This window comes from Henckelia pumila, chromosome 1 (assembly GCF_033568475.1).
Source record: "Henckelia pumila isolate YLH828 chromosome 1, ASM3356847v2, whole genome shotgun sequence".
NCBI classification, from domain to species: domain Eukaryota; kingdom Viridiplantae; phylum Streptophyta; class Magnoliopsida; order Lamiales; family Gesneriaceae; genus Henckelia; species Henckelia pumila.
Window position 1 is genome coordinate 118,691,037 of NC_133120.1, and position 15,197 is coordinate 118,706,233.

Sequence of the window (15,197 nt, forward strand, 5' to 3'; positions counted from 1 at the left end):
AACAACAATAATAATAATAATAATAATAATAATAATAATAATAATAATAATAATAACAACTAAAAATTATTGTTTTCATGCCAACTTCTTGAAGCAATATATGGGAAATTATATGTAAATTAAGTAGTCGATAATTATTATGTAAATTACAAGAACAATTTTTTCCTTGATGATTACGGATACTTCGAATCCAATGGAAGATCAAAAGACTTCTTTTTTTTGAAAAAAAAAAAAACACTCAATCACACACATATATGCTGTATGCATCAAATTTACATTTACCTAACTTGTCGACAAAAAAACGTTCTCCCTACAAATATTTTTTTGGGTTAGCTTGTCACACAAGGCTTGTCTAATATGGTTTATCTGGCTAACATAGTTTGCTGGTTATTACGTTAATTCGAGGGTTTATCAATACGCACCGAAAAGTAATGGATGCGGATTCCAACGTCATTTAAAAAAACATTGTATTTAGATTATAAGAGATTCAATTTGAACGAGATACTTTAAAAATATATTTAAAATATCACTCATTTCCGATATATTTCAAATGGATCACGATTATAATTACATTTATATACTAAAACAACAAATGGGTAGATTTGAAATCCTCCAAACATAAATTTATCCCAAAAAAATCACAATAATTTGAATACACGGCTTCAAATCCCTCCTTCCAAAGACAACAAAAATATAATTATAAATTTTTATCAGAAATATTTGTTCCAAATATTAAAAGTTTCTTGTGCGTGTGCATATGTTTATTTATAAAAAAATACATGGACTACTGAAGTGTAATCTGATGCAATACATAATTTAATTAGCGCGGCTTTTCGGAGCATGCTGGGGGAACGTTTGCAGGTTGCCGCAAGGGTTACTTGTAATATTTTATTACTAAACTAATCTCTTCATATTATTTAATGAATTAATTAGTCAGCCATCACAGCCATTTTCCTATTATTTATGTCAAACAAATGAGACGCGGCGATTTGGAGGATTGGAATATTCAATTTCGTGCGTGCGTGCGTAAGCGCTTACGTAGTACACAGATTCTATCTGTAGAGGATAGATTCATTGAATATTCTTGAATCTAAGGTGGAGTATTGTGTTTATGTTTAAATATTAGTAATTAAAATAATTCACTTTCCATTATGCTTTTAAGTACTATTTCGAAACGTTTATAGAAAACACTTCTAAGTCTTTCAACTTTATAAAAAAAAGAATGAGGAGTGTTTTCTAAAAGCATTTCAAAATACTACTTTAATATGCCAAGATCTCGTCCTGGAATTTTATTTTTTAAAAAAAATAAACATTTCGTAAAAAAAAAAATCAAAGCTCTTATTATAATTAATTATCTATTTTGTGTTTCGATTTGATTTGTTTTGATCTTCTAAGGAATTGAAATGAAGTTTTTTTTAATTTTCAAAATGTCTTGATTTCTCAGCATAACATCATGCATCACACGACAAAATGAGACCAAAAGCAAAAACAACCTAATATAATATGACTAAAACCCAATTTTGATTAGTTAAAGAACCAAAACTTGATTAGCTAACTATTTTAACTATATGTCATGTTCAATTTTTAATTTCAAGCTTTTTATGTGTTAAAATTCTTCACTTGACCTTTCCATATTTTCCCTATTATCTATGATACTTCTGATAAAACATTTCGACGATAAAAAAATCTAAAAAATATCCGCTCTTTTGTTTTTTAAGAAAAAAACAAAATAGATAGCAATCGAAATTTTTGACGTAATGGTATCTATAAGTGAAGAAAACTTGAGGAAAATTGAGTGGAATCTCCCTTGTATTTAACATCCAAATTCTAACATTTGTTTTTCTGAATATTAATTTTAAATCGTGTCATTATCGTGTGTTTTTTCCGGATGTATGTACCTTATTTATCCAAATTGAATATCAGAGTCACGCACAACCAATGATTATTACCCTTTTTATAATTATAAAATCCACTCACAATCACGTCTACGTGTTCGTCTAATTTTATATTCCAATTCAGAACCAACTTGGATACTACTATATTCAGTTAATTCAACCAATGCTTCTAAACAAAATATGAACCCCAATCATCGCAATAATTTTATCTTTTGATTACAATTTTCAAACACATACAAATTAAGTAATCAACATTGTAGTTTAGCCGCGTAGAAATTAGCAATTTAATAGTAATTACACATATATACTAGGTACTTAATATATATTTGGCATGTGCGCTGATGAAATGTATTTGAATTTTTTTTATGTGGACACGTAAATATTGATATTCATTAAAATTTGATGATATGATCCAAACTTCAAGTCCAGCCTAGCTCGAAGCTTCAAGTCTGAAGTGAACCTGAAATCAAACAAAGAGTGTTAGAGGAGGTCGAGAGAGTGTCCCGGTGTAGTCCCTTCGACGCTCAATTCAGAGTCGGAAAATAAATGAAGAAGAGAGCATGAGCTCCCCTAAAAAATGAAAGTAATCAGTTGCAAATGAAGTGAGAAAATCAAGTATTTATAGGGGAGCACGTAAGGGACCACAAATATTACATAAGGGATCACGAGAGTGAGATTCACACACTTGTTCATCCGGAACTCACCCTTTTAGGACGGTCCAAAGTGTGACCTCGCCCTTGAGGCAATGCTAAAGCTTGAGCCTCGCTCTTGAGACGAATCTTAGGCTAAGGGCTCACCAGGTATGTTCTACCCTAGCTACTCTCATCTGTCATCGTCATCCTCAATTCCTAAGCTCATCCTTGGCTTTCCAACTCTCAAGCTCATCTCTAACTCCTTATTACACCTCTTAGCTCATCTTCACCCTTGTCACCTCAATTGACTAATTTTGGTGCTCCAACTTCAACTTCAACTCCAACTCCAACTCTGACTACAACATACCTTGCCTACTCTCATGAGTCGACCTTATACTTAAAGCTGGACTCAAGCCTTGATTCTTGGATATGAACTCGAATTGAGCCTAACCATGTAATTGACCCATTCATGATATATTAAATATTAATTGTTCTATTAATCGATACAATATAAAAAGGGATTAAATCAGACACTTTTATTATCGGTAGCAAATTTTTTTTCCAGTTAGTGTGCCGTACATCCCAATGTCATAAGGTACATGTTGATGTAGTTATATTTTAGAAGTTGGTTAAAATTCTGTATAGCATGAGTTTTTTTTTATTTTTAATTTTAAAAAATAAAAGCTGTGGTTAACAGCGAACGCTTGCAATTTTTTGCAGCGTCCGCTCAAGTTTGCTGCCAGCATCAGCACATGGGAACTTGTAAATTGCAAGTCCCCACGTGCAACTTTTTTTTTTCATTTTCGTTTTTTTTAGTTTTTTAATTAATTATATTTTGTAAAATTATAATTTATTTAGTATTAGTATGATAATTTTTTCTCAAAAATCTAAATTTTAATTCTAATTTTTGAATTTGATGACCGGGCTGAAAAAATATTAAGAAAATTAAACAAAAAATTTACGGTTAAAAAAATTAGATTGATTAAATAAATATTTTTATCAGATATATTTATTAAAAAATTAGTTAACCTAAATAAACATATTTTCATTAAATTTATTTTATATTATATTTTTAAAATATAAATTATATTTTTAACTTAAATTTTGGGTAGCAAAGTTATATATTTATTTTAATTTGTTTGGATTTGTGGAGGTCCCTCGGTTCTTTGGATAAACTTAGAGGAGTTAATTCAGATCTATTTGGGCCAAATTGATGAAAAAAATTCTATTAGAAAATTTTTCAACCCTAACTCGAGACGAAACGAAATCATCTCGAAAATTGTCAACTCGAACCGACCCGAATATATACGAATTAATAATCTAGGTCTATCCATAGAATTGAAGAACTTGCAGAGATACAAACGAATTAAAATAAGTCAATAACTCCGCTAACCAATTTTTTAATAAAAAAATAAATTTTATATTAAAAAATATGATATAAAATAAATTTTTATAAATATGTTTATTTAGGTTTATTAAATAAAATTTATATTAAAAATATGATATAAAAACAAACAAATTTATTTTATATCATAATTTTTAATTTAAATTTTATTTAATAAACCTAAATAAACATATTTATATAAATTTATTTTATATCATATTTTTTAATATAAATTTTATTGTTTTATTAAAAAATTGGTTAGCGGAGTTATTGACTTATTTTAATTCGTTTGGATCTCTGAAAGTCTTTTAGTTCTATCGATAGACCTAGAGGATTAATTCGGATATATTCGGGTCGGTTCGATTTCATAATTTCCGAGATGATTTCGTTTCGGCTCGAGTTCGGGTTGAAAATTTTTTTAATAGCATTTTTGCATCAATTCGACGCGAATAGATATGAATGAACTCATCTAGATTTATCCACATAACCGAGAAACCTCCACAAATCCAAACGAATTAAAATAAATATATAACTTTTCTAACCAAAAATTAAGTTAAAAATAGAATTTATATTTAAAAAATATAATATAAAATAAATTTAATGAAAATATGTTTATTTAGGTTAACTTATTTTTTTTATAAATATATCTGATCAAAAAAAAATTATTAATCAATCTAATTTTTTTAATCGTAAATTTTTTATTTTGTTTTCTTAATAATTTCTCAGCCCGGTTATTAAATTCAAAAATTAGAATTAAAATTTAGATTTTTGAGAAAAAAATTATCATACTAATACTAAATAAATAATAATTTTATAAAATATAATTAATTTTAAGAAAACAAAAACAAAAACAAACCAAAGGAAAAAAAAAAGGTTGCACATGGGGACTTTCAAATTGCAAGTCTCCATGCGCTGCTGCTGGCATTGCAGCGTCCGCTCTTAGCCACAGCGGAGACACATTAAATTTGAAATAAATTTATTTTTTAAAATTAAAAATAAAAAAACCCGTATAGCGGTATGAGTAGTGTTAAACAATATGGAAGAAAAGTTATATATTAATTATTATATTTTGTAGTGTAAAAAACCCGTATAAATATGGATACGGGTCAACCCTATCCATATTTATAATAATAAGTAATACTTTTGATATAAAATATAATATTTTTAATGGATAACTCATATAAGAGACCCGTCTAAAAAAAATGACCATTGAGACCGTCTCATAGGAGTTTTTGTCATGAAATAGTTTTTCATGGGTGACCCAAACAAAAACTTCGTCTCACAAAATTGATCTGTGAGACCGTTTCACATTAGTTTTTGTATATTAGAATTGCATTTAAAAAAACCCAAGAACGAATAGAAAAAAATTCAAATAAATTGGTGTGAGGAGAATTTATACAACGGATCCAACTTGATTCAAAATAGATAATGCATATAATATAATATAATATAAACTGAAAAAAAACCCAAATCTTTATAATTCAACGGCCGAATGTTAGAACAATGGAAATCTAAAGTTGACACTTCTCCGAGAATGGATTCTTTTACCAGCGTCTCCCATGCTCACAAACTCGCCCACTATTACTGGGCCCTGAAAGCCCAATTTATGTTTCCTCGAAATTTAAGCAAATTGAATTCATATAAAATATTCTTTTCATCTTTGTAAGGATAATTTCATCATATCTATCTAGATCTGGCTAGGGTCCGGGTAAAGGTTTACAAAACTCGGAACCTTAACCGACCCGTCAGTGTCCGGTTACGGTCCGGGGCAGCAAATCGGCAGTTCGAATCCGGTTCCGAGTCCGGGTCACCGTCGGTTCCGGATCCGGGCCGACCCTCAGATTTAAAAATTAAAAAAAAATTTGCATACCCATGCGGAGGGCACGCGGGCGTGCCCCTCGCATGGGTGCCCCAAAATGTATTTTCCGACACCCACTCGAGAGTGCACGCCCACGTTAACTAGGGGTGCAAACGAACCGAATCGAGCCGAATAATGGTAAAATTTTAAGACTCGAATTCGGCTCGTTATAAGTATATTTGAGTTCGAGATCGATTCGAAGTTCGATAATTTCAAATATTTTGGCTCGAGCTCGGCTCAAAATGAAGTTCTAGTTCGGCTCGAAATATTCGAACATATTCGTGAACTATTGCTCGGATATTATGGTTCGAAAAACTTGAAAAGTTCGAAAAGGTTCAAAATGTATATATATTTATTATATAATTATATTATATTAATTAAATATTAAGGCTCGCGAACTATTCGCGAACTATCGAACAAAATAATTTTGGCTCTAGCTCGGCTCGAAAAAGAGTTGAAAATGTTCGAATTCGGCTCGAGTTTGATAAGTTCGAATACGAATCAAATATTTATCAAGTAGACTCGAAAAGCTCGTGAACCTATTCGTTTCGATTGCATCCCTACGCGTAACCTCCACGTGGGCCCCCCATTTTTTACACCCCATTATTTTTTTTATAGAAAACTTATATTAAAAAATCTATTATATATTTTATTATTTCAATAAAAATCAATTACATTTATTAAATAAAAAATATATTAAATTTCAACAACTTATATTAAAAATTCTATCAAATATTTCATTATCTCAATAAAAATCTATTATATTTATTTAATGAAAAATATATTACATTTTCACAATTATATTAAAAACTCTATCAAATATTTCATTGTCTCAATAAAAATCAATTACATTTATTAAATAAAAAATAAATTACTTTTTCAACAACTCATATTAAAAACTCTATCAAATATTTTATTATCTCAATAAAAATTTATTACATTTATTCGATAAAAATAATATTACGTTTCATTAAAACCAATCACATTTCATTACATTCAATCACATTCACTCGCATTTCCTTCCGTCGTAGTTCCGGATGTTCCCTCAGTTTTTCTTGGTCTTCTTCATCATTTTTATATGTCGTGTTCGGATAGCGACTTTTGACCAATCATTGAGATTCCAAATTTTTTGGCATCAAGCTAGAACGTCTCTCGTTCAATGTATTTTCTCCAACACTTAAAACTTGTTCCACCGCAACTATTGAAACCGGGAAAGCAAGAATTTCTTTTGACATTATAGATAAAATTGGATATGTTTGTGTTTTTTGAGACCACTATCGCAAAATGTCGAAAATTTCCTCATCTGTATCACTAAAATAAAAAATAGTGGTAAAATAATTCTCAAGTTTCTGACTGAAACTTGAGGATCCTCGAAGACGTTTCGTTGACTCCCTTAATAAAAGTTATTTTTTAGTAAGTTTAGAAGTTATATTTCCAGTTGCGGTGAATTGTGTTTCATGTGATACAATTTATCTACCATATTTGATGTTATTCATTATAAATATCATATAAAAATGACTTTTAATATTGAACAAAATTAATGAAATATTTGGAACTGATTCCGTAATAGGGTCTAAAGGTTAATAATATAATGTTAAAATATCTTGTAAACCATCTAATTAAAGTATACGATATTATTGTTTGCTGCTATTGTTCAGCACATTTCCAGTCCTCCAAATGGATTTAGCATTTTGAGAGTTGGTATGATTGCCGACTCCGGCTTGAGGCAGAAAGCATAGCGCCGGCCGAGATGAACATGAAGAATTCGATTATTTGTTATATTTGAATGATTTTTGTTATATTTGAATTATTTATAATATTGAAATATTGTATATTATATTTAATTTTCAAAAAATTTGAATATTGAGTGATAATATTGAAAATTTGTGAATTATATTTTTTTTTTGTTTTTTATTTGAGAAAAGACAACGCTTTTTAAACGTTGTCGTAGGTGGAAAAAGCGTTGTCGTTACTAAAAAAGACAACGCTTAAAAAGCTTTTGAACTACGACAACGCTTTTTTGTGACAAAGACAACGCGGAAAAAGCGTTGTCGTTTTTAGATACGACAACGTTTTAAAAAGCGTTGTCTTTTTCAGAAACGACAACGCTTTTTCCGCGTTGTCTTTGAGCGTGGTCTTTTACAACACTGGCTACGACAACGCTTTTTTGGGTACATTAACAACGCGAAAAAAGCGTTGTCTTTGGCCATTTTTCTTGTAGTGGATCTAAAACAAAAGCACATAAAAAAATTTCAGGAATGTGCAATAAATATTTTAAATTCTCATTTTGCTTTCATGACTTGAATACATTGAAAAAAAAAAATCATTAGATTTAATATGTTCATGAAAAATATAAGCAATGTTGCAACAATGTGTTAAAATTAAATGTGAAATAGGATAATAAACACCAAATAATTGGTCACTAGCATCATTAAAAACTTCTAAAATTTCAAAAATACTAGTGCAAATATTCCATTGATTTGAAAAAAAATAAATATCACGAGGTTGAACATGTTGATGAAAAATAAACATATATAATAAATCTTTATATTCAAAAGACGATAATAACAATTTATATTTTGAATTCCAACGAGTTGGAATGTCTCGTGAGAACCGTTTAGGCTTCATAACATTTAATCTACAAAATTTTTTCCATTGTTTCATAACTTGGGGAAATGTACATAAATAATGAATTGAATTCCTAATTGGTTGAATATGTGTTCCTAAGTCCATCTTGAACACACAAATTTTAAATATGACACGTGCACCTAATATAAATTTTTTTTCCACCTATTGATGGCTTACATATTTCAATAAGCTCACTAATACTAGAAGTATTTGCACTAGCATTATCAAAAAAAATTGAAAAAACTTGAGAAGTTAGGAATATTCTTCTAAAATAACAAATATAAGTTGAAAATATTGTGTCATGTGTGCTTCGTTAAAACATCTATATGCAAACAACATTGTTTGAATATTTCAATTATTATCAATCCAATGACATGTAATACTCATATATAAACAAATTTGCCAATGATCAATCCAAACATCGGAATACAAAGAAACTTTATTGTTTAAACTCGAAAATTTTTTAATTAATTATTTTTTTGATCAACGACTAATTTTCTAATTGTTCGTTTGAGACTATTTCTTGGTATACGTCTAATAGAAGGATTTGCACTTGTAGAAAGCCAATTTTCAAAAGATAATTTATCACTAAAACTAAAATAAAGTTGTTCAATTGCACAAAATTTATTCATTTTTTCTATAAATCTACTTTCGTTAAATTTTAAAAGTTCGGTTAAGAGAATGCCGAAATTTGAGTTTGATAACAATCAATACGAATTTTCACCGGAAGATTTTTCTCCACATAAGAGTCAAAGTTTCATAACCACCTCCATGTTGAAATTTGTAACATTTCGAACAATATTTTCACTTGGCATGCATATTATTGGAGAGAAGTGTCACCTTTTCGAAATGTTTGATGGATGTCGGGCGAGGCACCGTTCGAGTTTGTCTTTGTAAGCGCCCTCAGATTGCTCATACTTTTCTTGACTTTCATGATGACGTGCTTGTTGAGCTTCTTGTACACGTTCTTGATTTTCCGAATCGCAATAATCAAACTCATAGCTATCGACATTGGTGGAAACTCGACATCAGGTGGCATGATGCCCTTTTTCTTTTCCTTTCTTTTTCCATCGCCACCCCAACCACGACTTGATTCGACTTCGGACATTATATAAATATGAAATTGAACTATTGGATAATATGAAATTTGAGTAATTATCAAAATAAATCAACAATTAACAATAAACAAATAAGCAAGACTTGATATTTTGAATATTTGTTAGTGAACAAAGAATTGAGAAATGAGAATTAGAAATGGAGAGGAAATTGTATGAAAAAATTAAACGGAGACGAGGGTATTTATAGACCCAAATTCGAAAAAAAAACAAAAAAAAACCGTTCGACTCGACCCGCCAGGTCGACCGTTCATCATCAACGACATATAATCGTGGCCATTGATTTCAAAAAGATGCTCGTCGAGTCGACCCGACAGGTTACCTGGTCGACCCAACAATTCATCAACGGTCAATTCATCGTGACTGTTGAGCTCCAACGGCCACTTGATCGATTGATCGTGGTTGTTGGAGTAAAAAACCGGGTTGACCCGCCGGGTCTAACGGTTTTCAAAACTAAAATCCGTTATCGGACCGGCCAATGACCAATAAAGGGGTTTCAGTTTTCTCACTGTGATGTGCAGGGCTAAAGGAATTTGTACATTTGACTTCTGTGAGTGGATGTCAGATTGAGTTACCAAAAAGTGAATTCGAAAAGTTTGCAATTCAAAGCTACGCCATCCGGAAAGAATGGCATTACTTCCTACATGATACGGATAGGCCAACCATTGCAACCAATGTCTCTTGGTCCTTTGGATCTATTCTTCGATTTTCATCATGAATCCCAACGAGTTGAGAGGGGGGGATGGACCGGAGAAACGGGAATGGCTACATGAAATGGAGGTGGCTGACTCAGTGCCGGCTCCAGGGGGAGGCCACCTAGGCAGCTGCCTAGGGCCTCCCCTAGGGTAGGGCTTCAAATTATTTTTTAAAAAATTATATTATATATGTATGTTTTTTTTTTCTATTCAAAATCTTTGATGGATTATGGTTCATGGATCTTTAAATATTTTGTAAAAAATTTGAAAAGTTAATATTTTTTTGATTTTGGTAATTTGTTTTGTTTACGTAAAAATAAAAAATAAATTTTTTTTTATAATATACAAAACTCTTTTTTCTTAAATTTTTTCTTTAAAGAGTAAGGTTTCTCAAAGTGGGTAAATTATCGTATCGTTTTTTGTATAATGCGTTGGTGTTTTTATTTAATTTTTAACTATTTTATTTTTGAAATTTTATCTTCGGGATTTTTAATTCCTTACATATTTTAGTATTTAAATTATAATTTGTACTTGTTTTGGTATATTTTAAAAAATGAAAAATCAAGTATTTATGTTTTCTTAGTTTGATGATTCTTGCTATGTTTATGTTATAAATCTTTTTTAGTTTTAGTGTTTTTTTTTAAAAAATCAATTCAATTGTTTATGTCATTATTTTTAATCGCAAAAATTTGAAATTTTGATTTTCACATAAAATTAGTGTATTGATACCTTTTTGTTGAAAATTTGACAGTAAATAAAATCACTGATTAATCTTTTATTAACATCTAAAATACATTTTATATTGTGTTTATATTATATCTCATATCACCGATCCATATTTGTTATTATTTATTATTTTTTTTGTATTTGTTTTGTTAGATTTGCTTGTGAATCATGACGAGAAAAATAACATTAGAATCTGGAAGTTCGACGAGAAAAAAATGCAATAAATTTATTAAATTATACATTGGTGATCGTTAAGTTCATTTTAATTATTACCAGCTCATATGTAATATTTTTATTTTTATTAAAAAAATTTATATATATCTTAAATTAGCCTAAGGCCTCTAATTTCTCTGGAGATGGCCCTGGGCTGACTAACAGCTCTCTTAAGCTAAATGTTGATGGTTGTGTGAATGAGAACTTGAATCGATTTGGCGTGAGTGGAGTGCTGTGAGACAGACAAGGAAGACTCATCGTGGCTTTTGGGAAGCAAATAAATCAACCTATATTTGTTGCCAGTGGAGAACTCCAAACAATTCGAAAAGGTGTCCATCTACTATATCACAAGATCTTTTGAGTAGGGGTGGTAAAAATTTCCGAAATCCCGACTCTTTCCGAATCTCATCACATTTCCGTGTCGAAAAAATCTCAACCCGAAATTTTTCCGACCCGAACTTTTGGGATTTTTTCCATCCCGATTAATATCGGAAGAGAGATCGAGAATAAAACCTTATCCCGACGAGATTCCCAACCCGTTCCGTCCCGAAATAATATAATAATATATTTTATTAATAACTTTGTTAATATAATAAGCTAAATATTCTTAGGTTTCATCTCATATAATACTTAATTGTGGACTTAATTCGCATAATTTTTATTGTTGGAACGATCAAATTGTAAAATCCCGAAATGACATTTTATTTTTGTGTATTTTTTAAAATAAATTAATAATTTAATTAATTCATATTTATAATTATCTAATTAGAACAAATATGTAGAACAAGACTCAAGAGATTAATTTGACAACCTATTTAACTAAATTTATTTTGTAATTGTATGAGTATCCGAACATTTTATTAATAATTATCCGATACATTTTTTTTAACAAAATCTTGAAACATTATCCAGAATATTTTAATATTATATGTTTTAAGTTGAATATTTATTTTTATTTATGAATATAAGTTTCTATATAGTATATTTAATAACATAATCACATTTTTTATTTGTTTGAACGAAATTTTGAATATGAAAAAAAAATTCGAGATTTTCTCCCCCTACCCGACGGGATCCCAACCCTATTCCACCCCTACTTTTGAAATGTTCAGGTGGCCACCGACTCATTATTGATAGTGAAAACAGTCACATCCTCTTATGATGATCTTGGCTATGTGAGTGCATGTGCATCAGAGGTTAGAAACCAGATGATGAAACCAGTCATCTAAGATTTTATTCACGAGCTTAGATCAGCGATTAATGTAGCATATTCAGTTGTTGTGTTTGCTTTTACCTCACCTTCCCCTTTTGTTTGGGTGATGGTAAGTTTCTAAATTGGTTGGTTGAGCTTATAACAAATGATATTTCTTAATAAAGTTACAAATTTTACTGAATTATTGTTAAGTAAATAATTGTGTCGTTTGAAATCGATTCTACTTTATATAAATAATATGTAAACAAGTAGTACATGAGTTTAAGATTTGGTTGTTCACAATAAATTATAATCAAAATCCATTAATCCAAATGCAATTTCCAAAAATTGAAGATGCAAATCACGAAGGTTTAGTTTGCCTACATTTCTAGTTGCAGAGAGAGAAATAGGGACAACAGGAAAGTAGTAGGTATTTTGAATCCAAGTAAGAAATTCGATTTGAAGTCTTTGGGTTTCAAGAATGAATTATCAATTAAAGTAGTTAACAATATACTTAAAATTAAAGAGTAATTCAATTGAAAATGCTCATCTTCATGTCGTGTGGATTTGAATTTCATTTCATTTCATTTGAGAACTCAATATAAATAAATCAAGGAATTTGAAATTTCAAATCATGTCAAATTCATGGATCCAAATACGCCCTAACCCGATTAAGGTTTTGTCAACTAAATTATTGGTTTTCATAAAGAATCGTGGGGGACGGAGAGAACCATCCGCAACGCAGAATGTATGTAAGCCATCTCAGGCATTTCAAGAGAACAATTAAGTAAAAAAAAAAAAAAAGGCAGTGGAACAAAACTAAACTCTAGGCACAAAATTTGCTCTCTTAACGAACCTCCCTTTCATTCGGGGCCTTTTCTCCGCATTCAATTTCCGAACCTCGTACCTTATTTTCTTCGAGAACAACCTATTCCGACGCTTCTCCCTATACCTAGACACCCTTGCTTCCCTCCCTCCAATATCCCTCATTGCCATTGCTGCTCCCCTCATCTCTCCACATCCATGCATCGCTCCACATTTCCCCTGCATTCACAAGTATATTAAATCTTGGTTAATTAATTCCATCCAACTTTTAACTTCACCAATCATCCCACAAAATCTTTAAAAATGAATTATGACAATGAAAAGAATATATAAAAGCATACCGTGCAATCTGGCCAGCAGTCACCGGAATCCAATTCCGGCCTTTCTCCGGTCGTCCACGGAGACTTTTCCCCGTCCCAATTCGACATTATACCTTCATAATCAAGGCTCAAGAAGTTGTGTTTTTCACTCTTCATCTTCACTAAAATTGGCTCGCCTATCACTGCAATATTCTTTACTTCTTCTTCACCTTTAATCGCAGAATCATAACCGAAATTAAACTCAAAATCTTCTCTTCCCACTTCAACTTTAACCCTTTCGCACCCTAAAGAATCGCAACCATTCAATTGATACATGTCTTCTTCATCGCAATCCAAAAGTCCTAATCCTTCCATACTAAACAAACTGTCGTCATCTAGCCCTTTACCCAATAAACTCTCGACATCAGCAGCAAAGTCAGCAAGATCCATTTCAGATGGAAGAAACCCATGTAGATCGTTCATTAATTCTGGGCTCAAATCATCCGACAGAGACATGGATTCATGCCCGAAATCAGAAAGCTCTGTTCTTTCTGCATGAATGTCAATATCCGCAGGTTGAATATTAGACTGATCGAATGTAGGAACTCTGCACTGTAACTGTTCTTCATTTTCTTCACGGGAATTCTCTTCGCTGCAACTTTGAGGAACAAGGTGAGGTGGGCTAATGGAATTTTCGTGCCTTTTCTGCCTTCGAGTCCGAGCTTTTTTGGTGACACCCTTGTGCCAAAAAGGCTCGTGGGTTCGACATTTTGCATCAAGAGACTTGCTGGATGAGATCTTGAGGCGAACCCTTTCGTGTCTCCGAGATAAATAGTTGGCAGAATGAACAGATGAATCGCAAGATTGGCACAAGAATGCGTCGTCTGCGGCACAATACCATCTCGCTCTTTTCTTGATGCAGTTGTCACAAGCTCTCGCTGATTTGGCACCAAAGGTGTTGGCTAGTTTTATGTCTGAATTCATGGATCTTTGAGTATATCTGAGCTTGAAAAGGCAATGGAATGAAGAAAAGTGGGCAAGAAAACTATTTGGGCTTTCTTGATTTATTGCATAAACTTTGTTTGTGCAAAATAATTTGGCTTGTATGTGGGGGATTGTTCAAGTGTCCCACAGCGTGCACTTTTGCAGTGCATTTATTAGGTTTTGAGTCGGTTCGGGGGGACGTCCGGTTTGCCTATTTTTGGGATGTTATCAAAGGGGAAAAGAGGCTTTGCACTTTTGGGACCCATAGGAGGGCCTTATCTCTTCTCTCATTGGCTTAGAGTAAAAATCAATCATATTATCTGGATTTTGATTGGCTGCCAGTTTGATTATTGGATTTCTGGTGGACCCAATACTGGAACAGTAATTTTATCCAATCTTAGATAAATTTCGAACTCGTTTTAATTTCTTGATTTTTAAACCGGAAAGAGACGTTTTTCCTAGGAGTTGTCTTTTTATGAGATGGGCTGTTTCGGAGTTGAGAGCAGTGGCTTTTGGTCCCCGCTCTTCCAGAAAACAACAGTAAATAATATTGGCGCAGATTGGAGTAAATAATTATTAAACAAATCAAGTTGCATATTTAATTCATGATATGATATATATCGCCAAAAATATCAAAAGGTTTTTTGATATTTTTGGCGATATATACCATGAATTATCCCGAATTATACATTAGTAATTTTACCTAGTGAACAAGTTGCATGCTTTGAGATTGTGATAATGCAATTTGGTG

General features: G+C 31.3%; 1 protein-coding gene across 1 annotated transcript; it reads right to left on the reverse strand.

Annotated features, from left to right (window-relative positions):
• Positions 1–13,002: 13,002 nt before the first annotated feature.
• Positions 13,003–14,593, reverse strand: LOC140875018 (zinc finger protein CONSTANS-LIKE 16-like). The gene is made up of 2 exons (XM_073278528.1): positions 13,505–14,593; positions 13,003–13,382 (listed from the first exon to the last, which is right to left on the reverse strand). Exons 1-2 carry the CDS (start codon positions 14,444–14,446, stop codon positions 13,158–13,160), a joined length of 1,167 nt encoding a protein of 388 aa, XP_073134629.1. The 5' UTR covers positions 14,447–14,593; the 3' UTR covers positions 13,003–13,157.
• Between the last annotated feature and the right edge of the window lie 604 nt (positions 14,594–15,197).